This window comes from Bos indicus, chromosome 3, assembly GCF_029378745.1.
Source record: "Bos indicus isolate NIAB-ARS_2022 breed Sahiwal x Tharparkar chromosome 3, NIAB-ARS_B.indTharparkar_mat_pri_1.0, whole genome shotgun sequence".
Taxonomy (NCBI): domain Eukaryota; kingdom Metazoa; phylum Chordata; class Mammalia; order Artiodactyla; family Bovidae; genus Bos; species Bos indicus.
Window position 1 is genome coordinate 83,214,600 of NC_091762.1, and position 26,644 is coordinate 83,241,243.

At 34.2% G+C, this 26,644-nt stretch overlaps 1 protein-coding gene across 10 annotated transcripts in view; it reads left to right on the forward strand.

The window, feature by feature from the left end:
• DOCK7 (dedicator of cytokinesis 7) overlaps positions 1-26,644 on the forward strand; it is a 209,569-nt gene that overhangs the window by 33,025 nt on the left and 149,900 nt on the right. For 9 of the 10 annotated variants that reach the window (XR_011565855.1, XR_011565854.1, XM_070786435.1 and 6 more), the window contains exons 3-13: positions 3,255-3,430; positions 3,606-3,674; positions 6,840-6,969; positions 7,064-7,276; positions 7,595-7,680; positions 8,559-8,625; positions 9,552-9,701; positions 13,465-13,545; positions 15,688-15,853; positions 21,315-21,457; positions 25,322-25,415. Coding sequence is in view for 8 of the 10 variants with exons in the window: in XM_070786435.1 (XP_070642536.1) it covers positions 3,255-3,430; positions 3,606-3,674; positions 6,840-6,969; positions 7,064-7,276; positions 7,595-7,680; positions 8,559-8,625; positions 9,552-9,701; positions 13,465-13,545; positions 15,688-15,853; positions 21,315-21,457; positions 25,322-25,415 (1,375 nt within the window). In the remaining 2 variants the exon portion in view is untranslated. Of the gene's footprint in view, positions 1-3,254; positions 3,431-3,605; positions 3,675-6,839; positions 6,970-7,063; positions 7,277-7,594; positions 7,681-8,558; positions 8,626-9,551; positions 9,702-13,464; positions 13,546-15,674; positions 15,854-21,314; positions 21,458-25,321; positions 25,416-26,644 lie in introns of those variants that run through there. The other variant, XM_019957344.2, reaches the window with a different exon arrangement.

Below are 26,644 nucleotides of genomic sequence, written 5' to 3' on the forward strand. Positions count from 1 at the left end.
TATTTCCTCATACCTGTTAGAATGGTTATCATCAAGAAGTGCACATGACTGAAGCGGCTTAGCAGCAGCATCAAAAATGATAAGGTTGATCAACCTTGATGTTGTTTATCATCAAGTGATAGTAAATGCTGGCAAGGATATGGAGAAAAGGGAACCTTTGAGCACTGTTGGTGGGAATGTAAAGTGGTATAGCCACTGGGGAAAACAGTATAGAGGTTCCTCAAAAAGCCATATGATCTAGCAGTTCCACTTCTGGGTATTTATCTGAAGAAATGAAAACACTAATTCAAGAAGGTACACCCCAGTGTTCCTGGCAACATTACTGACAGTAGCCAATATATAGAAGCAACCTGAATGCCCATTAACAGGTGAATGGATAAAGATGTAGTGTATCTATACAGTAGAATACTACTCCCTCCCCCAACTCTTAAGTTTGTTTTTGTGCCATTGACTTGTTGAGGAAATTGGATTAGTTGTCTTACAGTTTCCTGCCTTCTGGATTTTATGTATACTTCCTTGTAGACTTGTTTTTCTGTTTCCTGTATATCCTGTAACTGATTAGATTCTGATTCAACTTTTTTGAAATTTCTTCCTTGTATACTTGTTTTTCCTATCTTCTATATTTTCTGTGTATGATTAGATGGTTTCAATTTTTTTAATGGCTTTAAATTGAGATTTATTTCACATAACCATACAGTTCACCCATTTAATTTATGGTTCAGTGGATTTAATATATTCACAGATATGTGCAACCATCATAATGGTCAATTTAAAACATTTTCATTACCTCAAAAATAAATCTTTGGCTATCTCCCTTTAATTAACCCCCCTTCCCTGTAGCCCGAAATAACCACTAATCAAATACAAGAATTTTGATGGTATACCTGAAGAGTTTGAAAGAGACCTTAACACTAAACACGTCAGTCACAATTGCAGTACAGTGACTGTTGAAGGAAGACAGTGTCTCACATCGCCTGTGAGAGATTCTAGTGCTTCATGGTTGCTTCTTGTTGTCACCCTTTAACCCTGCTTACTGTCTAGTCACTTTCTATTATAAAATCATTTTTCAGTCTCCTGCCTTGGATCTGTAAATACAGGATCTTTCTTTGGAGTCTTGTAAAATAATATGTAGTTGTAAGCATCTTATCACTACATCCGAAAACTCGCCCAGGCAGTTGCCTCTGATGGGAGGCAGGGAGAGTGGAGACAGTGGTAGCAAACATATACTTACTTCCTTGTTCCAAGTCTAGCTAACAGTACACCTAGAAAACCAGTGACTTTCATTGTGACTTTGGTAAACAAGATCATTTATCTTCTCTGTCATTTAGTGTTGAGAGTCTCTTCAATAAGTAGTGCTAGGAAAATTAGACAGCTACATGCAAAAGAATGAAATCAGGATACTTCCTAACACCATACACAAAGATAAACTCAGAATGGATCAAAGACCTAAATATAAACCTCTGCCTACTTCTATATTCTGAAGATATTCGATTTTCTTCTAGCAGCTTTGTAGTTTTAGCATTTATGTCTGTATCTATGATCCATCTCAGTTTTTGTACATGTTGTGATATAAGAATTGAGGTTCATTCCCCAACCCCCCACCCCCATATAGTTATCCAGCTTTTCCAACAACAGTAATTGAAAAAGATTTCCCTTTCCTTGATGAATTGCTTCTTTGCTTCTAGAAAGAATGTCATGATAGTATATTTATGTACTTGATGAAATAGTGAGATAGAATGCTTATGAGAGAAAACCATGAATTTTAGACTTTGAAGACTCAGTTTGAAATTTTGCTCCATCATTTTGTGGCTGTTATTTCCAGAAGTTAACTTCTTTGACCACAATTGCCTTTATTTGTAGAACTGAAATAGTAATTATCTCTAACTTAACAAGATTTAGGGGCGGTATAAATGAGAAAACACATAAAGATAATGACAATAATTGTTACTATCTTTTGAGTGTTTATGATATTATAGTTATTCAGTATTTTACTTCATATCTTTAAATTGTTGTTTTAACAACTCTGTTTAGTTGTTCAGTCCAGAGAAGTTTAGATTAAAGCACCTTCTTTGTAGTAATGTGAACTTGCATGGTAGCAAGTCGCAGTATTTTTTACCCAATTGAATATCTTGAAAAATAACATATTCTTATTTTCATTGATCTACAGCTGCACAATTTTTATGTTAATATATGAAAATATAAGATCCTTTATAGTTTTGCTTAAATAATTTTTCTTTCTTGAATTAGACAAGAAGTAGAATACCTTATCAAAAACTATTATTTCAGCTTGGCTAAGGAATGCCACAAATACTCTGTTATCGCTAATAATACTTTTAATATGGTCTGTGTTAATTTCTTTGGGTGCTGTAACAAATTACTGCAAGCTAGGTGGCTTAAAACAACAGAAATGTACTCTCTCACAGTTCTGGAGTCCAGAAGTTTCGAATCAGTATCAATGGGTAGAAATCAGAGTATTGGCAAGGTCACATTTTCTTCAGAGGCTCCTTTTAGTATTTTTTTATTGCTTCTTCCAGATTCTGATGGCTGCTTGTGGCTATATCACTTCTATCATGAAATCAAGACTCTTCAAATCTCTCTTTTCTGTTTCTTCATATGGTTTTCCCTTTGGTGTGGGCCATATCTCCCTCTGACTTCATATAAGGATATATATGATTGCCTTTTGGACCCACTCAGATAATCCAGGATAATGTCCCTATTTTAAGATCCTTAATGGTATCTTCAAACAGTGTTTTATTTTGTATTTTATTTATCTGTTTATTTTGACATTTAAGGTTCATGGATTGGGCTGTGGCGATCTTTGTAGGGCCATTTTTCAGCCTACCGCAGTATGTTGCATGTTTTTACCAGAGTGATCAGCAGTAACAATAAAGACACCATTAAGAAACTTAGAAATGAAAATTCCAAATTATAAAAAAGAATTCCTTCAATGAGCATTTTGTCATTGTTAAGTATTATAAACCTGTTAATTATCTTACTGTTTTTATGTGGGAGTTAAGGGCAAAATCGAAGCAAGAAGATCAAAAGAGAGTTTGACCCAAGCACAAAGAACTATAGGAAGGCCAACACCTGTGATTTCTTTAGTGCATCTGGCTGAATATCTGTTGACATTTTAGAGATAACTGGAGAAAAATATATTTTTTAAAATAATAAATCTCCTTTATTTAAAGTTTTAAAATTCTTGTATCCACCTGTTCCTTTCTACCCACCTCTGTCACCTACCCCTCTTTATAAAGGTGCCGCTTACTGAAGCAGTGGACCCAGTGGATTTGGAAGATTACCTCCTTACTCATCCTTTAGCTGTGGATTCTGGACCTTTAAGGGATTTGGTTGAATTCCCTCCAGATGATATTGAAGTGGTTTATAGTCCTAGGGACTGTAGAACTCTTGTTTCAGCTGTACCTGAAGAAAGGTAAGGAGACATCTACCTATTTCTGATTTTAGTGTAACTATAAAACAACTGCCTTCCATTATTTTATTTGGATTCTGCTTCTTGTGGTGGTATTCAACAAGAATGCAGCAGCAAAATTCATAAACATCAGTGCTTTCCTGTCTAAATTATAAATATATTTTCTTTTTTAAAACAGTGAAATGGATCCACATGTTAGAGATTGTATTAGAAGTTATACAGAAGACTGGGCAATTGTGATCAGAAAGTAAGTTGTATGTTCATCCTGATATTTAAAAATACTGAGCAGGATCTATAAATGGATTAAGGTAGGTTACTCCTAATTATGAGAACTGAAAATTCATTTGAAAAATAGCTGAAAAAGTAATAGAAGAACCTTTGCATATACATATTTCCTCCTTAGAAGTGCCACACTTAGCTTTCTCTTATTTTCCTTATAAAATAATACTTGATGGACATGAGTTTGAGTAAGCTCCAGAAGTTGGTGATGTACAGGGAAGCCTGGAGTTCTGCAGTCCATGGGGTCGCAAAGAGTTGGACACGACTGAGCAACTGAACTGAACTGAACTGGGGATAGTACTTCTATTATCACAGATCATTAATAATTACTAATAATATGTAATAATAATGACTTGTAGTATTCTTTTGGGAAATCATGGGTAAATATTGATGAATAATTTATATTTTTCAAATGGATCCAATTTATTGATTGATTAAGTTAAATTTAATAGCTGATGTTCTAGATCAAGCTGTTTGAAAGGTCTCGGCCATTTATTAACCTGCTGAATATTTATAGGTCCTTGACCTGTATATCCAGTCAAGTAAGTATTTGTAAAAATAAGGTATTGCCACAAAATTTGTTCCTAGTGGATGGTGTTTGAAATATCAAGTCAGATTAAGAAATAAAATAAAATTACTTTTCCTTTGCTAACTTGCATAGTGAAGAGGGTCTTTGTGCTGAATGTTCTTGGCCTCATTCTATTTTTCTAAAGGAAGAATAATTACTGCAATAGTGCAAAATTCTGTTAAGACATTACAGTTTTGAGAAATGAAGTTTTCTGTGCTAAATTGTACTAGCAACAGTGATGTGTTCATTGCTTATTGTGTTGCCCTTCTGTCTTATTTCACTGCGTTTAATATTGTGCTAAGCATCACTCTTGGGGATACTGCTGACATGCTTTTTAGTTTTAGTGTGACCTAATAAAAGCACAGTCTGCTACCCTTTATAAAGAAGAGCTGTTTTTATGAACTTAGAATTTTGATAAGTATTTCAATAGCCAGATTTTACAGATTACTGAAGAATACTGTTTCTCTGTCAGATAACTCAAAAGTCTTTACATCTGCTTGTATGTTGGAAGCTTATAATCAGAAATGTTAACAAAAAGAGATTAGTTGCAAAATAACCTCATGGAATCTGGAATCTGCTACTTAACTGTAATCATGGGGTTGCTCACCCTGATTTAAGCCAAGAGGGTATGGTAGTTAACATTATATACTGGGCATTTTATTGGGTACTTAATGCTCATTTAAGATTCCAACAGATAAGGTAACTTAGGCTTAGAGTAGTTAAGTAATTTCTTTGAGATCCCATAGCCAAAAAATGGGATCGCTAGGATTAGAACCTAGGGGCATCAGATTCTAATGCATATATTTTTTTCTGTTATAATGGCACCCCACTCCAGTACTCTTGCCTGGAAAATCCCATGGATGGAGGAGCCTGGTGGGCTGCAGTCCATGGAGTCGCTAAGAGTCGGGCACGACTGAGCGACTTCACTTTCACTTTTTCACTTTCATGCATTGGAGAAGGAAATGTCAACCCACTCCAGTGTTCTTGCCTGGAGAATCCCAGGGGCCTGAGAACCTGGTGGGCTGATGTCTATGGGGTCACACAGAGTCGGACACGACTGAAGTGACTTAGCAGCAGCAGCAGCAGCAGATATTATTTTTAGTGGTAAATGGAAGATGAAAGGGATACTTTTGGCAGTCTAAAAGTTTTAAAGTATCCCTGAAATAGAAAAGATAGGTGTCATTGGAAACAATAGAAAACCACAGTACAAAATAATCCAAGGAGAAGATACATGCCCAAGGTTCAATAGAACGTTAGGTTCAGTGAATACAGGCAGTAGAAGGGGGACCTGGGGTAAATGTTGGACATTTGGTTATTTTAAAACCTCCTATGCCTTTATGCATAGACCTGGGAGTAGAAGTATCCCTATTTTAAGAGCACAGATAGTGGGGGCTTGAGAACCTAGTGCTTCCCTGGTGGCTCAAATGGTAAACAATCTATGATTATGCTATGATATGAACATCATATAGCTGCTGTTTCAGTACCTTTAGCAACAAGACACAATGTGACTAATTTGTATCAGGTGTGTTTATTTACTGTGTCATCAATTGACTGATACACCATAATATCCTCTGGTAATTATAATTGTTTATACTTCAATTAAAATTTCTCCCACTGTGACTGTATGAGGTATGGCACGGTAAATGCTCTTGATTGTAGTGTCTCTGATAATCTTGGATATTGGGTTGTTTGGAAAAAAGCTTGTATTAATTTAAGAGTTCTTAGCCTAACATACATATTATATAACAATATATGTTAAGTATATATATATTTATATACACACACACACACACACCCACAATGGTGTAGATCTTGCTGTTTTTCATTTTAGAAGTCTGAAGCTTTAGGTTGCTTGAGATCTTTTATACATAATGAGATATAGCAAAAATTTTTTTTGGCTGTTTGGAACTTTATGGTTCAATGCTTTCTCTATATTTTGCCTTTTAAAAATTTACACTGTTATGAATGCAGTTTATATTTTCTACTCTTTCATTTTATTTTTAACCTGGCGTCCCATCATTTCCTTGTACTGACCAGTTTTCTTAATTGAAAGTACAACTTAAAATACAGTATATCCACAGGATTGTCATGAAAAGAAGGACATTATGATTTACCTCTGGAAACTCATAATCTGCTGTCTAGTTGGATTAAAGGAATTTTGGATGGATGTTTTCTTAAACCTTTGGTTAAATGTTTAATGAGACTCCCCTGGTGGCTCAGACGTTAAGGAGTCTTCCTGTAATGTGGGAGACCCCGGTTCAGTCCTTGGGTCAGGTAGATCCCCTGGAGAAGGAAATGGCAACCCTCTCCAGTATTCTTGCCTGAAAAATTCAATGGATGGAAGAGCCTGGCAGGCTACAGTCCATAGGGTTGCAAAGAGTCGGACATGATTGAGTGACTTCACTTCTTCTTCTTCTTAAATGTTTAATATACTCAAAACTGCCAGAATATATTCTTACTATGTAAAGAAATGGTATGGAGAAGAGTTAGCTTATTATATAATGATGATGAAAATGAAAAATTTTCAGAAAATTGATATTTATTTAACTATTTTATTTTGAATAGATATCATAAACTGGGAACAGGATTTAATCCTAATACATTAGATAAACAGAAAGAAAGGCAAAAAGGTTTGCCGAAGCAGGTGTTTGAATCCGATGAAGCTCCAGATGGCAACAACTACCAGGATGAACAAGTAATACTTTTATTTTTAAATGACTATAAGGCGTTCTTTTGAAATAGTTTATTTTTTATTCATTGGTTAATAAATTTAATGTTTTGCATGGCAGGATGATCTTAAAAGACGTTCAATGTCAATAGACGATACTCCAAGGGGTAGCTGGGCCTGCAGTATTTTTGACTTGAAAAATTCACTTCCTGATGCTTTGCTTCCCAACTTACTTGATCGAACTCCAAATGAAGAAATAGACCGTCAGAATGATGACCAAAGGAAATCAAATCGTCACAAGGAACTCTTTGCCTTGCATCCATCACCAGATGAGGTATAGATATTTGGATAAAGAACCAAAAGATTATAGAGATAGATGTTTTGGGAGTATGAACTGTATATATTAATAGTTTTATGATAAATGTAGGGAATAAAACAATGGAAATATAGCTATGCTTTTTGTAAATGAAATATAATTGAGCACACTTATAATCTAATGCCTTTTGTTTGAGGATAAATAGGCCATTCTTTTCTTTGCATACTTGTGAAGACTTAAAGTAGTAGGTTAATAAGATAAGTTCTTAAACAATAAATTGTCAAGGGTTGAAACATGGTAAGCATGTTCACTTGGGTGCTGCTTGTCAATTTGCAGGAAGAGCCAATAGAACGACTTAGTGTTCCTGATGTGCCCAAAGAACATTTTGGTCAAAGACTTCTTGTAAAATGTTTATCACTCAAGTGAGTATTTATTTTGTTTACTATATAACTTTTCTTTTCTGGAGTAATGTTTTGAGTGCCAGTATAAAAAAATCCTAGTGGATTTTATACTTGTGTTTGTGTCCCTTAGAAAAGTATTGTTCTATACATAATTTTAAATGCTTCCAAGCATTTAACCTTACCTGTGAAGCTGAACTTCAGAGCACTTTTGGCTCACAGGTGAAGATGACTCTTTGCCTCAGTTATATAATTATCTTAAAACTTGAAAAAAAAATTCACTGAAATCTGTAATATTTATCAGACACTGTTCTTGGCTTGAGGAATATCAATAGTATCTTTTTCCTTAGAGTTGATTTTATATTTGTTTCATGGTGTGTATTAAGTCGCTTCAGTAGTGTCCGATTCTTTGTGATGCTGTGAACGGTATCCCTTGGGCTCCTCTGTCCATGGGATTCTCCAGGCAGGAATACTGGAGTGAGTTGCCATCCTTTTCTCCAGGGGATCTTTCCCACTCAGGGATCAAATCCACGTCTCTTGTGTTTCCTGCGTTGGCAGGCTGGTTCTTCACCACTAGCGACACCAGGGGGTGGACTTTTTTTTGAAGCTTTTGAAGTATGTGCTAATAGTTGATTTAGACTGTGGAAGATATTCATGGAAAAGTGTGTTCAAGGAAGATGGGTAGTATAGATGGTATAACCCAGGAAGATAGAAGTACAAGGTATAGAGGGAATTTATTTTTGGAATGAGAATTTCATTCGAACTGTGTATTTTATGTATATATTTATTTATTTATTTTTAAAATTTTATTTTATTTTATTATTTTTTAAAATTTTATTTTATTTTTAAACTTTACAATACTGTATGTATATATTTAAAACTCATCCTTCTTCTTCCTAAAGGTTTGAGATTGAAATTGAACCCATTTTTGCAAGTTTGGCTTTATATGATGTGAAAGAAAAGAAAAAGGTAAGGTTATATAATTTGAACGTAGTCTTTTGTCACAGTCCGAGGTTCTGGAACCTGTTTCTAATTTGTTTTATAAGAATGATTTTTTGAGACTATTATTAAACATGGATTTTTTTTAAAAAAGAAAATAGAACTGTGAGACATTATTTTCCTACTGTAAAATAGTTTAGTTGACTTATTTTTGTTTCATTGAAAGAGTTCCAAAAAGAAGTAGCAGGAGCAACTTACTTTTAGTGTAAGAAGTAGAAAAAAAAAAAACAAGAAAAGCATCTTAGGCAAATGATGTATAAAGAGTTAGATTGATGGTGACAGTGAAGTTTTGTTGATGTAATTTTTAAATTCTCACTAGCTGTTATTAAAAGATCATTTATTTATATTTTAAATATTCTTGTCTAAAATATTGCTCTTGGTTTTGCTGTTATATCTTTGTTACACTTAGGAGTTTTTCAGAGGACTTATCATACATCATTTTTAGTATTCTAAGCCTACCATGTAGTAGAAAGTTGAAATGCCTTTAATGACTTCTGCTGTCAGCATATTGTAGATTTCTGTAGTGGGACTCTACTCCAGCATCTTGTATTTCCTAAATCACATCTTCTGAAATGTTATTTAAGTTTTCAAAGACTCAACTTGGGGTAATTCATCTTAATAATAGTTTCTTTATATACTTTATCAGAAGTTAAATTTCTTACTAAAAGAGTATGGGATATGGTTCTTTAGAATATGTTTTTGCATTAATTTTTTTTCTTTGATTTAGATATGTAAAGATCTTTATATATCTTCACTGATAGTGAAATGTATGGTACATTGTATGTTAGTATAATTATTTAATATTTGTTAATATTTTAAGACTGAATATTTATGATTTTTGTGAGTGTTTATCAAATGCACAGTTTTTAAATTTAACATATGAATATGTGTTTTAGATTTCAGAAAACTTCTATTTTGACCTTAATTCTGAGCAGATGAAAGGATTATTACGTCCACATGTACCACCTGCTGCCATTACCACCCTGGCAAGATCAGCTATTTTTTCTATCACTTATCCTTCCCAAGATGTTTTTCTTGTAATAAAGGTGAGAATAATGTTAAATGTATTTGTTTATTTGTGTTATGTCTGTGTACTTGTCTGCCTGTCAATATCACAAGCTTTTTAAGGTCAAAGATTTTATCTTTGCCTATTTTTTCATGTTAATATTTTTTAACATAATATTGGATGTATACTATAGCTGCTACCTAAATTTTTCTTGAGTGGGAAGCTGTATTAGAATTCTCTAAATAAGCAGATCAATAGGAGGAAGATACATATACACATCGAGGATTGCTATGTTGTAGTCTTGAGAATCCATCTTTGAGAAACCTTAGTCTTTGTTCTTGAGGTCTTCAACTAACTGGATAAGGCCCACCCACATTATGAAGGGTAATCTGCTTTATTCAGTCTACTGATTTACAAGTTAATCACCTCTAAAAAAGTACCTGCACAGCAACATCTTGACTGGTGTTTGATAACTTAGCTGCATTGGCATATTAAGTTAACCATCTATGGTTATTTGGATATGGAGCTATACTGTGGTTTTATCATGCAGTTCCTAAATTATATAAATACTAAAATCTAAATCATTGAAATCATGGAGCATTATGATTTGACTATCAATCAGTTAGGAATAAGGATTACAGATACTAAAATTTGAATATTACTAAGCTGTCTGGCTTAGGATAACTTAATAATTATTTACCTTAACTTGACCTTGACTTGAGAGTTGCCTAAAATATAGTCTTTAATCATTTTACCTTAAAATTATCATAAAAAGGTAATGAATTTTATAATAAGGTTGTAAAGTAGATTGTCATGAAATGAATTTTATTTACCCACAGGAATAATGTCCTAATTTGTGGATAGATTCCTATGAATTCAGGTTAAAATAAATCTTAGTTACAATGAACAATTCTCCAAGCAAAGATTTATTTATTTATTTTTTTTTTCCAAGCAAAGATTTAGCAGCAGTGGTCTTCAGAAAGTCACTTATAAGTAAAGTTCTAGATATTAAAATAATTGACAAATGTCTATACACCATTATTTTACATGGGAAAATAGTAAGTTTTTATAAAATAGAACATATTTGAGGGAATGAACTAGAAAGATAGTGATGATGATTAGAATACTGTCTGCTTAAAAATGAGATGGTTCATACCATATGGTCCCAATTGTGTAAAATAAATACACATATACCTAAACACACATAAAAATTTGTATATAAACAGAAAAAGACTTTTGTGTAATTTCAAAAATAGGAACAAGTTAAGATATATACAAATTTTAAAGAAATTATATTTAAAAGTTTTCTTTTATCATAGTCCAGCAATATAATTTTGTTTTTTGAAAGAAAAATTACCTTGGTCTATGTATTAGTTAATTATTCCTCTACAAGAACAAAAAGACAAAAATCTGAGTGGCATCCAGCAGTAAGCATTTTTTGAGTTCATGCATCTAAGTTGTCTGGTGGTCAGCTGGTCTAGGTTGTACTCTGTTGGGTGCTTGTGCTCCTTCCAGGAGTCTGTAGGTTGGTCAGTTGATTTACATACTTCATTCAGTTAAATCACCAGCATCACAGAGAAGCCCAGTGATACCGCTGAGCCACCAGGGAAGCCCAGTGATTAGTGAAGGGCTTCTCAGGTGGCTCAGTGATAAAGAATCCATCTGCCAATGCAGGTGATGTCAGTTCGATCCCTGGGTCAGGAAGATTCCCCTGGAGAAGGAATTGGTAACCCATTCTAGTATTCTTGCCTGGGAAATCCCAGGGACAGAAGAACCTGGTAGGCTACATACAGTCCATGCAGTCACAGAATAGTCAAGCATGACTTATCAACTAAACAACAACAGCAAACTGATTAGTGATGTTGAGCGTGTTCATTGTATGTTTCTTAGACATTTGTTTGGCTTCTTTGGAGAAATGTCTGTTCAAATCCTTTGCTCATTTAATAATCAGGTTATTTGCTATTCTCTTGTTGAGTTGTAGGATTTATCTGTTTTGAATATTAATTCTTTATCAGTTATATGATTTACAAATATTTTCTCTCTCATTCTGTGAGTTGCCTTTTCACCCTGTTGATTGTGTCCTATCATATAAAAAAGTTTTAAATTTTGATGTAATCCAGTTTAATGATTTTTACTTTTGTTGCCTTTGCTTTTATTGTGTAAAATCCAAGAATCTATTACTAAATCTAATCACATGAAGCTTTTCCTTTATTTTTCTTCTAGGAGTTTTATAGTTTTAGGGTTTTTTTGGGGGGGGTCTTTGATCTGTTTTGAGTTAATTTTTGTATATAATGTGAGGGTTCAACTTTATTCTTTTGCATTTAGGAATTCAGGGTTTTTTTAAACACCATTTGTTGGAAAAAGTGTTCTTTCCCCATTGAATAGTCTTGGCATTCTTGTAGAAAATTATTTAGCTCTTTACAGTTTTCAGATTACAAGTCTTTCAGCTTTTTGGTTTATACCTCAGTACTTTATTCTTTTTGATATTATAAATGGAATTATTTTATTAATTTCCTTTTTGAATTGCTTGTTAGGGTATAGAAATACAACTAATTTTTGTTCATTTTGTATCATGTAACTTTGCTGAATTTATTTATTTATTTATTAGTTGTAAAAACTAAGATCATGGCATCCGGTCCCATCACTTCATGGCAAATAGATGGGGAAACAGTGGAAACAGTGGCTGACTTTATTTTTCTGGGCTCCAAAATCACTGCAGATGGTGATTGCAGCCATGAAATTAAAAGACGCTTACTCCTTGGAAGGAAAGTTATGATCAACCTAGGCAGCATATTAAAAAGTAGAGACGTTACTTTGTCAACAAAGGTCTGTCTAGTCAAGGCTATGGCTTTTCCTGTAGTCATGTATGGATGTGAGAGTTGGACATCCTTAGCTGAGCGTGGAAGAATTGATGCTTTTGAACTGAGGTGTTGGAGAAGATTCTTGAGAGTCCCTTGGACTGCAAGAAGATCCAACCATCCATCCTAAAGGAGATCAGTCCTGGGTGTTTATTGGAAGGACTGATGTTAAAGCTGAAACTCCAATACTTTGGCCACCTGATGCAAAGAGCTGACTTACTGGAAAAGACCCTGGTGCTGGGAAAGATTGAGGGCAGGAGGAGAAGGGGATGACAGAGGATGAGATGGTTGGTTGGCATCACCGACTCAATGGACATGGGTTTGGGTAGACTCTGGGAGTTGGTGATGGACAGGGAAGCCTGGCGTGCTGCGATCCATGGGGTCGCAAGGAGTTGGACACGACTGAACTGAACTGAACTGAATCATTTTTTTGTGGAATATTAGGATTTTCTGTGTAAAAGATCATGTTGTCTGTAAATAGAGATAATGTAAATTCTTCCTTTTTAAATTTGAATGTTTTTGTTTCTTTTTTGGGTTTCCTTTTTCTTGTCACATTGCTCTGGCTCAGACTTACAGTATTTTGTTCAGTAGAATTGGCAAAAGTTAACATTCTTATCCTGTTCCTGATTCTAAAGGAAAAGCTTTCAGTTTTTCAACGTTGAATAAGATGTTAGATGTGGACTTTTCATAGATGGGCTCATATTGGGGTAGTTTTCTTCTTTTCCAAGTTTGTTGAATTTTTTTTTTTTTTATCATGAAAGTGTGTTGAATTGTCCAGTTCTTTTTTCTGCAATAATTAACATGGTCATGTGGTTTTGTTCTGTTATTTTGTTAATGTGATGTATTAAGTTGATTGATTTTTATGTGTTGAACCATCCTTGCATTCCAGGCTGATTGCTTTTATTTTTAAGCTTAATTAATCTTTCCTTTTTTTGCCTTTGACAGCTAGAAAAAGTGCTGCAGCAAGGAGACATTGGAGAGTGTGCAGAACCGTATATGATTTTCAAAGAAGCAGATGCCACCAAGGTAGAATTTCTTGCCTCTTATTCCCCCCACTTTCATAGTCATTAGCAGTCACTCTCCATTCCCCACAGATCACCAAACCCAACCCTAAATAGTCTCTAATCTCCAAAATTATAATCTGAGAGGATGCCATACTGAGCATATTAAATTTTACTACTAAAATTTTCTTTTCTTTTTCTGATGGCATGCTCTTTCTTCTTTATTACCTTTGTCATCTAGTTTGAGTCATGTGCTATGCTATTCTTTGACATCTCCCCAACCCCCAAACTAGTTGACTCTTAAATTTTTTTCTTGGAGAGAAAGTAATTCAGTTTAATTCGTAAATAATGAAAATTTTCTGTATTTACAAAATAGTGATTTTTTTTTTTTTTTGGCTATGCTTTGCAGCTTTTGGGATTCCCAGCCAAGAATGGGATCCATGCCCCCTGCAGTGGATTTATGGAATTCAAACCACTGGATCGTGATTTTTTTTTTTTTTTTTTTACCAGACAGTGATTTTGATGAAACTTTTTCTAGCAAAGCAGGTGTATTTTGGATATCAGTCTAGTGGCAGATAATTAAGGAATGTTGTAAAAATAGAAAATATACTCTCCCCTTTGCCATCAGATAACAAATTTATAGAATTTGGATAAACTTATAAAGCAAAAATAGTTGGTGAATAATTGGTACCAAATTCTAGGTTCTCTGAGTTAGCTATAAGAATAAAAGGTGATTTTTGGATCTTTAAACACATGATTTAATGTCAAACAGGCAGGAGAAGTGTGCTTGAGGAGTATTGAACAAATCACCAAAATTTAGAAAATTGTTGCTTTCTGTTTTTCTGAGATTTATAACAAGAATTGAGCCTTTTTTGCTATTACGGGTACATCTGAGCACACGATGTTCTCTGATTCCTAGATCCTAGATATCTGGTTGAAAGTAGGGTTAAAGTATTCTGTCTTTCCCCAGGTTGTCATTTTACAAATTAAATTTTCTCTGTTATATGAAACTCATAGGTGTGTCATTGTGGCTTGTTTCACTCTTCCCTCACGTATTTACATAATTTCAATATGGGTCCTTAATTTTCTGTAAGTACTCCTAAAGCAAGGACCTATTTTGGAGGTATAATAGATATAGCAAAAAACATTGTTATCATTTCGGTATCCCTTCATCTTTTCTCAGTCCTGAGTCCCATGGTAGGACACTGCCATTAGAGTATGACCTCACTGACGTCCTATATGGAAAGAGCACATGAGAGATTTTGGTGTAGATTTTCACCCTTGAACTATGGATTGACTATTGCAGGCCACATTGGTGTTTGTTTCAGGGATGGCCTAAAAGTTGAGCCAGCTTCAGGTTGTCTTCCAGATAAGCATGTACTGTTTGCATTATTAGTCTTTTTCAAGGGTTTAGTCCCCTTGTACTTTTTTTGATTGCTTCTTTTATCACAATTCTGGACATATTATTGTTGGTCTGTTTGTGCACTACCTACTTCTACATCATAGTTGTCATAAGTTAGTGATTATTTCAAAGTGGCCCAAATGCTTCCATCTTTTTTTTATAGAATAAAAAAATTTAATAAGTCATAACCTAGAATATTTTGTGATTGACAGTTGATGACTGAAACATGGCTATATTTCTTTCATAAAATAGTACATGCAGTACATTAACATGCTTGACACTTGCTCTCCTTTCTTTTATCCCAAAATAAGATCATCACAAACAAATTTTACAGACTTTTAGATGCATTTGTAGAGCTGGTTAAGGTTCTTTAGTAGTTAATATAATGTTAACTGGGGCTTCCCCAGTGGCTCAGCAGTAAAGAATTGGTCTGCAATGTAGGAATTGGCAGGAAACGCAAGTTCAATCCCTGGGTGGGGAGGATCCCCTGGAGGAGGGTATGGCAACCCACTCCAGTATTCTTGCCTGGAGAATCCCATGGAAGAGGAGCCTGGCAGGCTACAGTCCATAGGGTCACTAATAGACATGACTGAAGCAAATTAGCATGTACGCACACACTGTTAATTGATTGCTGAAAGGTATGGATTGTTTTTCCATTTTGCTGAGAATTGAAGATTGTTAACCTTTATATTTTCCGTTATGATATAGCCTTTAATTCATTTCTTTTGAGCATAATCATATAATGTATAAAGTTTTGTTTTACAGAATAAGGAAAAATTGGAGAAGCTGAAAAGTCAAGCTGATCAGTTTTGTCAAAGACTTGGGAAGTATCGCATGCCTTTTGCTTGGACTGCAATCCATTTAATGAATATTGTTAGCAGTGCTGGAAGTTTGGAAAGAGATTCTACAGAGGTAGAAATAAGCACTGGAGGTAAGAGTGTTTTATGTAAAATAGTTCTATAGTTTTTGCTTACATAGGCTTGTTTTTTTGGTCAACTTTGCAATGTAATGAGGCATTGAAAGGGTTTTCTTTTTCTCCTTAACATGTTTATTGAGATGTAATTCACATATAATTTACCCATCTAAGGTTTCTAATTCAGTGTTTTCTGTTATATTCATAAGGTTCTGCAACTGTCACCACAATCTAATTTTGAAACACTTTCATACTCACTGGTGGTCACTGTTCATCCTCCTCAAGTCCCCACACTCAGTGCTAACCGACCTGTAATCTGTTCAGTCTGTATGGATTTGCCTGTGCCAGACGTTTCATATTGATACAATTATACAATATGTAATCTTTTGACTACCTTCTTGCATTTAGCATAATGTTGGAAAGGTTCATCCATGTTGTAAATGTGTCAAAATTTTATTTCTTTTTATTGCTGAATAATAGTCCCTTGAATGGATATACTACATTTTATTATCCATTCATCAGTTTATGGACATTTGGATTGTTTCAACTTTTTGTTTATTATAAATAATGCTGCAAGGAAAATTCATGTACACGCTTTTGTGTGGACATATGCTTTCATTTCTCTTGGACATATAGCTAGAAATGAAATTTATGGTAATACAATTCTTTGTTTAACCTTTTGAAGAACTGCCAGACTGTTTTCCAATGTGACCACACCATTTAAAAATTACACTAGCAGTGTATGAAGGTTCCAGTTTCTCTACATCTTTGCCAGTACTTTTATTATCCGTCCTTTGAATATAGCCATCCAGGTGAAGTGGTATCTCATTGTGGTTTGGAATTGCCTTTCCCTGATAGCTAATGATGTTGAGTTTCATTTTGTTTGCATTTATTGTTTGTACATCTTCTCTGGAGAAATATATAATTATATCCTTTTCCCATTTTTTAATGACTTTTTTCTTACTATTGATGCTCATTTTTTAACTAGCTTTTTTTGTATTCTTGTCATTAAGTTATAATTAATAGTTATAATTTATAAATGACTATATAATAATCATTTATATATTCTAGATTTGTTGTTGTTCAATCATTAAGTCGTGTACAACTCTTTGTTACCCTGTGGACTGCAGCACGCCAGGCTTCCCTGTCCTTCACCATCTCCTGTGAGATTGCCCAAACTCATGTCCATTGAGTCAGTGATGCCATCCAGCCATCTCATCCTCTGTCGCCCCTTTCTCCTCCTGCCCTCAATCTTTCCCAGCATCAGTCTTTTCCAATGAGTTTATCTCTTCGCATCAGGTAGCGAAAGTATTGGAGCTTCAGCTTCAGCATCAGTCCTTCCAGTGAATATTCAGGGTTTATTTCTTTTAGGATTGATGGTTTGGTCTTGTTGTCCAAGAGACTTTCAAGAGTCTTCTTCAGTGCCACAGTTAAAAATTATCAATTCTTCAGTGCTCAGCCTTCTTTATGGTCCTACTCTCACATCCATACATGACAGCTGGAAAACCAAAACTTTGACTGTATAAACCTTTGTCAGCAAATTGATGTCTCTGCTTTTTAATATACTGTCTAGGTTTATCATAGCTTTTCTTCCAAGGGATAAATGTATTTTAATTTCATGGCTGTAGTCATCATGTGCAGTGATTTTAGAACCCAAGAAGATAAAATCTGTCACTGTTTCCACTTTTCCCCCATCTATTTGCCATAACGTGATGGGTCTGGATGCCATAATCTTCATTTTTTGAATGTTGAGTTTTAAGCCAGCTTTTTCACTCTCCTCTTTGACCCTCATCAAGAGGCTCTTTAGTTCCTCTTCAATTTCTGCCATTAGAGTGGTATCATCTGCATATCAGGGACTGTTGATACTTCTCCTGGAAATCTTGATTCCAACTTGTGATTCATCCAGCTCAGCGTTTTGCATGATGTGCTCTGCATATAATTTAAATAAGCAGGGTGACCATATACAGCTTTGACGTACTTCTTTCCCAGTTTTTTTACTAGTGCGTTGTTCCATGTCCAGTTCTAACTGTTGCTTCTTGTCCTACATATTCTGGATACAAATCCCTTATCTAATAAAGGATTTGAAGATTATTTTCTTCCATCCTGTGATTGTCCTTTTACTTACTTGATGGCATTGCTTGAAGCACTGAAGTTTTATATTTTGATGTTCAATTTCTTTGATTTTTTTTCTTTTGTTGCTTGTACTTTTGCTATTATACCTAAGATAGCATTACCTAATTCAAGACTGAAAAGCAGCTACTTGTGTGTTTTTGTCTAAGAGTTTTATAATTACAACCCTTACATTTGGGTATAGTTCATTTTGAGTTAATTTTTGTACATGATAAGAATTACTTATAAGGGTTAGCTTCATCTTTTCCAAGTAGATATCTAGTTGTTCGTACACCATTTGTTGAAGAAATCATTCTTGCACTATTAAATGGTCTTGGCATAATTGTTGAAAATCAATTGACAGTAGATATGTGGGTTTATTTCTGGACTGTCATTTCTATTTCATTGATAGATATGTCTAAGCTTATGCAATTTTTATACTGTCTTTATAATTTTAGCTTTGCAGTAAGTTTTGAAATTGGGAATGTGGGTCCTCCAGTTCTTTTGACTATTTTGAGCTCTTGTATTTTCATAAGAAGTTTAGAATCTGCTATTAATTTCTGCATAAAAGCAGCTGGAATTTTGATAGAAATTACACTGATTTGGTAGATCAATTTGGGGAGAGTTTCCCTTCTAGCAATAATAAGTCTTCCAATCCATGAAATGTTTTTCCATTTATTTAGATCTTATTAAGTTTTTTTAATGGTGTTTTGTAGTTTTCAGTGTACAAGTCTTGCCCTTCTGTTGTTAAATGTATGTTCATGTGTTTTTTTGTTATTTGATGCCATTTTAAATGGAATTGTTTTCTTAATTTCATTTTTATAATGTTCATTTCTAGAGGTTGAAATACAACTGGCTTTTTAATATTGATCTTGTACTTTGAAACCTTTTTGAATCTTTTAACTATTTTTTTTTCTTCTCTGGATTCTACATACAAGATCATGTCATCTGCAAATAAAAATTGGTTTACTTTTTCCTTTTCCATTTCAATGTCTTTATTTTTCTTTTCTAAATTATCTTGACAAGAACCTAGTGTATACGTTTTAAAAAAGTGGTTTACTGTTTCCTTTTCCATTTCAATGTCTTTATTTATTTTTCTTTTCTAGCTATCTCAATAAGAACCTAGTGTATAAGTCCTCACCTTATTCCTGACTTAGAGGGAATGCATTCAGTCTTTCACTATCAAGTATGATGTTTGCTGTAGATTTTCTATAGATGTGATACAGTATTTTGAGGAAGCTTCTTTCTAGTCCTAACTTTTTGAGTGTTTTTATCAGGGAAGAATATTGGATTTTATATTAATAAAATGATTTCTCTGCTTTTATTGAGATGACTTGTCTGGGTTTTGTCCTGTAGTCTTTTTGTATGGTGTATTGCATCAATTGATTGGTTTTGGATGTTAAACTAATCTTAAATTTCTGGGAGAAGTCCCACTTGGTCATGATATGTTAATAATTTTTATAGATGTTTATTTAGAACGTGTTTCCTAGTATTTTGTATAGTGATTTTGCTTCTATTAATATGTTCCTGAGGGATATTGGTGTATAGTTTTTCTTCCTTGTAATCTGTGATTTTGGTATCAGGATAATACTGGTGACATAGAAATGAATTGTGAATTCTTATTTCTGTTTTTGGAAGAGTTTGTAAACAGCTGGTATTAGTTTTTCATTGAAAGTTTGAAAGTTTTCAGTAGTGAAGCCATTTTGGCTTGGTCATTTCTTTGTGGTAAGTATTTTCTTTACTAATTAGATCTATTATTTTAGATCTATTCATATTTTCTCTCCCTTCTTGAGTCAGTTTCAGTAATGTATATCTTTCTAGAAAAATACTCATTTCATTCAAATTATCTTATTGTTGTCTAATCTGCTGACCTACAGGTATTTGTAGTTTTTCAATATAATCCTTTTTCTAAGATTTGTAGTGCTGTTCCCTCTTTCATTCCTGATTTAAGTAATTTGAGTCCTTTTTATGTATTTGTTCTCCATCACTTCAGTTAAAGTTTTAAAAATGTTGTCTTTTTGAAGAGTCCATGTTTGGTTTCAATGATTTTTTTTTACCTGTTGTTTTCCTAGTTTATATTTCATTTATTCCCATTCAACTGTTGTCTTTTTTGATACCCTTTCTAATGTTTGCTTTGGATTTAGCTTTCTCTTCTTTTTCTGGTTTCCTAAGATGTAAATTGGAGAAAGCAATGGCACCCCACTCCAGTACTCTTGCCTGGAAAATCCCATGGGCGAAGAGCCTGGTAGGCTACAGTCCATGGGGTCGATAAGAGTCAGACACGACTGAGCGAATTCACTTTCACTTTTCACTTTCATGCATTGGAGAAGGAAATGGCAACCCACTCCAGCGTTCTTGCCTGGAGAATCCCAGGGATGGGGGAGCCTGGTGGGCTGCCATCTGTGGGGTTGCACAGAGTCGGACACGACTGAAGTGACTTAGCAGTAGCAAGATGTAAATTAAGTTACTGATTAGAGACCTTTCTTTTTTAATATAAACATTTGCAACTATAAATTTCCATATGAGAGCTTCCTTAGTGATATATTAAATGTTTGGGGATTTTATGTTTTCATTTTCCTATATCTTAAGTGTTTTTTTTTAATTTCCCTTGTTATTTTGTCTTTGATTAATCAGTTATTCAGAAGTGCACTGTTTAATTTCCACATGCTTATGAATTTCCAAAATTTTCTTTTGTGATTGATTTATAGGTTAATTTCTGTTACTCTTGGAAAACATATCTTAGATGATTTAAGTCACTTGGAATTTATTGTGTTTTGTTCTGTGGCTTAGTGTATAGTCTTGTCTTGGAGAATTTCCTGTGTGTGCTTGAGAAGAATCTATATTATGCTTTTGCTTAGTGTAGTATAGACTGTAGATGACTTTTAGATCTAGTTTGTGTATAGCTTTGTTTGTTTTCTATTTCCTTGTTGATCTTCAGCATAGTTGCTCTATTGGTTTTGAATAGTAAGTTTATCTTACTAAGACTTTGAATACAAATTAGCTTAAATTCTGTTTCAAACTCAAGTGCTGAGACTGTGGGACCATTGTAAGGTGACTAAAATTTGCATTATGTGAACATTTTCTAGTAAATATATAGTGCCTCTCTGTGTGCTTTTCATAGCTCATCTTTGGTTATTTGCATAATCTTTACGTGGTAGTGATTTATTTTACACTGGAGAAGTTTTAAGAGAGAACCCAAAGATTTAGGTGAAATGTTTCCTTACAGATCTCTCCAGAAGTTAAATTCTTTTACTGTAATCAGTATGCTGCAGGGACAGTTTTTACCTTTAGTGGATATTTTCCTGTGTTTGTAAAGCTGATACATTTTAAATATCATGGAAATGAATATCTTGCTTTTTTCCCTTGGTAGAACGAAAGGGGTCTTGGTCCGAGAGGAGGAATTCTAGTATTGTTGGGAGAAGATCACTTGAAAGGACAACAAGTGGAGATGATGCTTGTAACTTGACCAGCTTTCGACCTGCTACTCTCACAGTAACAAATTTTTTTAAGCAGGTATTGTTCTGTCATGGAGGAATTCTAGTGGGCTACTTGTACATAAATTTTTCTTGACTCCAGAAAAATCATAATTGTCCATGTAGTACATATACATATAATAATTGATTGTGCTTTCAAGAAGTTAAAAAAGCATTAAGAATAAAAATTATAAGAAAAAACAATTAATATTATATGTGTTGTTTTATCATATTTATTTAAATGTTGATATTGACTAGTAATGCTTCATAATCAGTCATCTGTATCTGTATCCTATTTCTTAATTTTAATATTTTAACTTTTCTTAAGCGTTGATGGTTTATGAATTTTCTTGGTCAGTTAAACTTAGTGGGGTTATGTCTGTCCTCACCACCCAAGTTTTTTTTAACCTGAAATACCACATCCATAGTATATGGAATAGAAGTTTCAGGCTCTAGTAGTTTATTTTTGTGCTAAAATTTTTTTTATAGGTGAGTTTATAAGTCTAAACAGTTCTTGATCAAAGATGTTTTGTTCTTTGCAAGTATATTTTCTGTACTTCAACTTGTGAATCAGATCAGTAGTTTTCAAATGCTGGTCATGATCCATTAATGGTAATATAAATTTAGTAAATAACACTCAACTTAAAAAAATAAAAAATAAGTTGAATAAAAAATTAATAGTGCATTGCACTTCATGAAGTTAAGTATTGCTTCAGTAGGCTTTTTTTCCCTCTAAGTTTTGCGTGTGTGCATACCTGTCTGTATGTCCTTACGTGATGTATGTGCTACTGGATTTTGATGTAAAATGAATTTTATACTCTGAATTAAGATCAGAAAATTTTGGAAGTCTGTCTAAAGTAACCAAACAACCAGAACTATAATAAGAATGGGAGAAAAATTTGTATTTGTGTGATGATGAACTGTCGAAGGGTACCATGCATATATTTTGGAGCAGATTAAAGGAAAAGGCTAAGTATTGTCTCAAAATTTCTCCTTCTGAGGTGTTACTGTAAATAGGAAGAGAAAATCCTAGCTTAGTGACACCTTGTAACTTGAGAGGGCAAGGTGTTTAGGGCAGCACAACCTGTGATTTGACAGGTAGTCACCTACTTGACAGAGAAGGCAGTGGCACCCCACTCCAGTACTCTTGCCTTTAAAATCCCATGGACGGAGGAGCCTGGAAGGCTGCAGTCCATGGGGTCGCTAAGAGTCAGGCACGACTGAGCGACTTCACTTTCACTTTTCACTTTCATGCAGTGGAGAAGGAAATGGCAACCCACTCCAGTGTTCTTGCCTGGAGAATCCCAGGGAGGGGGGACCCTGGTGGGCTGCCTTCTATGGGGTCGCACAGAGTCAGACACGACTGAAGCGACTTAGCAGCAGCAGCACCTACTTGAAGACCTTCTCACAGTTATGTATCAGTAGCCTTCACAGGCAGCTGTTCTGAGACACTCAAATGGAAAACAAAGCCGGTGAGAAGTGTCTGAAGTGGTAAGGGTCTTCTTATTGTGGTAATAGTGCAAGAAAGAATCTAGAAAATGCCATAGTGTTACTTGGATGAGGTAATAGGCCAAACTTGGCTGTGGAAAGAGGGCAGTAGATGTACATTTCTCTTTTTCCTTCTTCAATTGGTGTTCCACTTCTGCCACTATTTCCTCAGTTCCTTTTTGGTTTAATTCAGCCTACTTTATTATTGAACTACTGTTATAATCTCAAATCAGCAAGTCATCCAATCACCCACCCACTTATTTCAACAGATGCTTTTTGAGCATTCACCATGTACTGAGCATCAATCCACCCACCTACCTACTTATCCAATACATATTTTTTGAGCATTCATCATCTACACAACCCTATTGAGGACTAGTAACTGGAAACTGGAACAAAGTAATTATAAAAACTTATAAAATAATGGTTTCTGGATATATGGAGAAATGGAAAGCACTTACACTTAACTTTTATGCAGTTCTATAATTTTTAACTTAACATGTATGACTTTTATAAGCATTTTTATAAATAGCTTGAATATTGTGTATCAGGCAAGTGCAAATTAAGTAAAAAAGCAGACATTACAAGTTTAATAAAGTAGAATTCAAGGTATAAGTTTCTCCTAAATAAGATACAGAAGGCAACTTTTTTTCTCATTTTGTTTTTTTAATTGATGAATGATTACTGTCCATGATTTGATATAGTTATCAGGAGTGTTTATGTACAGATTTGAAATGTGTCAGGCCAACATGATTAGAAATGCATAAAGATTTAAAAATAAAAATTAAATCCATACATTATAAGGATATTTGTTCTATTGTTGACAGGTATAGAAGTTATATGTTGCTTCAGGAGCACATAGCAGTGAACATGCAGTATGGAGGAATGAGTGTCAGCTAGGCTTATTCATGTGTTTGGAGATTGATAAGAGTCAGTTGATCTAGACTGACTTCTGCTGCGAAAACTGAAATGATTCAGACTTTTTATATGTTGCGCACTCTTAACATCTAGCAGGCCAGCTGGGTTGTGTTCTTATGGCAGTGACAAGTTCCAGAGAGGAAGCAAGCTTACTTTTGCAAGCATTTTTCAAGTCTCTATAAAATGTTTGTTTACTGGTTAGAACAAGTCACATGGCCGACCCTAGAGAAGGGAATTATGTCCCATGCAGCAAAAGGCATGGAAACAGGGAGTAAAAAGAATGGAAGCCATTAATATAATTGGTTTAACAAGTTAAGTAGACAGAAATAACTGAGTCTTGAGATAATCTGAATGTATTCTAAATAAGGGCCATTTAAATTTAAAGCTCTGTATTAATTTCTATACTCAAAAGGAGAGAATATACTGTTTCAGTGACTGATAGAACATTTACAATAGTTCAGTCATATATTCGGTCACTGAAAAAATCTTCATGAAGTCAAATTCTCTAACTATAACTCAGTAAAGCTAAAAACCATTTATACAAGTATTAACAAAAATCTCTAACCGCTTGAAAAGTAAAAATCACTATTTAAAATAATGGGATAAAAGAAGATCTGTTCTGTATCCTGCTTAGAATACAATAGTGAACTACTGGGATCTGGCTCAAGGTGAACTCACAGTAATAAAGGAGCCTTAAATATATTTATTACCAAATAAGATAAAAAGATACTATATGAACTATGGATTAAAAAAAATAAGATGTCAAATGCAGAAGGTTTGGATTAATAAAATCTAAAGACTGTTAAATAAAAGAAAAAAGTCAATCACTGCCTATTTTAACTGTAAGAAAAAAATTACAATAAATTGGAAATTCTTTGTTAATTAGACCTGGTCTTGTTTTTTGTGTGTGTCTTCCCATTGATTGAGGTCCTTTTGGAGTTTTCTTTTTAGTCATATTATCAGGATAGTTATGGTTTTTTTAAGGGTAGTTTTTTGTTGTTCTTTTTTTCTTTTCATTTTCAAATTTAGCCAATGCTCTGTATTTTGCTTTTATATTTTGGCAATATAAAGTTGCAAAGACAAATGAAAATGCAAGTGGAACAAATTTAAAAACTGTCATTTAGATATATATGTGTATATGTATACATATGTATGTCTTTTCTGTCTACATTCATTTCTTCATCTGCTTCTAACTTGCATTGATTTTTCTATATTTTAGAATGCCCTGTAGTACCTTATAAACATAGATAATGAGCTGTAAATAAATCTATAAAGCTAAAACATAGATAGCAATATTATAGCTTAATATAATTTAAAAGCATAGAAAGAAGAAAATAATTTAGCATATTTATTTTTAATCATAATTGTGTTAATTTAACTTTTCATTCAGACTAAGTTGAAGGAAGAGGGGCAGGATTAATTAACAGGCAATAGAAATTTATTTTCAGTGTACTATATTTTTTTGATCAAATACTTTTTCTTCTATTTTTAATATTAGGAAGGAGATCGCTTAAGTGATGAAGATCTGTACAAGTTCCTTGCTGATATGAGAAGGCCATCTTCTGTTTTACGGCGACTAAGACCTATTACAGGTATTTAAACATTTTTGTGTAGACATGATGACAGCTATTATCATCATTAAAAATTGTATTTTTTGTAATAATGTGTTAATTTTTCTCATATCTGACCCGTATGTCTTTCTGTGCTTAATCCCTGTCAGTCTTCTTCATTTTACTGTTCTGCTCTCATGTAGTCTAACAGTTTGGATACAGGATTCAGTACCTTTGATAGTTTGAGTACTGAAAGGAGAATAATGAATAATATGTGGCTTAAAATTATTTTCTAGAGGGAAAAAAAATAACATGTAATGATAGATACTCACAAATAGGTTTCTATTGTGATCAGAGCAAACTATTCCAGAGTAAAACTATTTTGAAGTCTACCAAGTTTGAGCAAACTCTGGGAGATGGTGAAGGACAGGGAAGCCTGGCGTTCTGTGGTCCATGGGGTCGCAAAGAGTCAGACATGACTGAGCGAGTGAACAGCAACCAAGTTTCGTTTAAACTGGCACTTCTCCTGTGGCCCAGTGGTAATGCAGGAGACACAGGAGATGCGGGTTTGATCCCTGCGTTGGGAAGACCCCCTGGAGGTGGGCATGGCAACCCACTCCAGTATTCTTGCTTGGAGAATCCCATGGACAGAGCTGGAGGGCTATAGTCCCTAGGGTCTCTTAAGAGTTGGACATGAGTGAGCATGAGCGCAAAAGTTTAAGCTAAATCATTTAATCTTTGAAATGTTGGCTTGTTTCCCTGTAAGATTCCTGTGTTCTTTTTCTTCTCCTTTGCCTCTTCCTTTCCATTCATTCATTCAGTAAGCATTTATTATTTTATCTTTTTATGTCTGCATTAGTAGTTTGAGATTTGATATGATGAAATAATTCAGAGTTCTGAGGTGATAGCAGTTTTGATTTCTTTCCAGGCTTCTTGAAGAAATAGGATTTAAGTCCTTCCAAAAATACTCGTGTGAGGTTGTTATTTATTATATTTTTTATTTTATTTAAAATTTTTTATTGGAGTATAATTGCTTTACAGTGTTGTGTTAGCTTCTCCTGTACAACAGTGTGAATCAGCTGTGTGTGTGTCTGTCCCTGCCCTTTTGAGCCTCCTTCCCCCTGACCGCCACCATCACAGAGCACCGGGCTGAGTTCTCGGTGTTAGTAGCAGGTTCCCACTGTGTATTTACACAAGGGAGTATATGTCAGTTCAGTTCTCTCAGTTCGTTTCACCCTCTCCTTCCCTACCGCCTCTTCCACGTCACATGT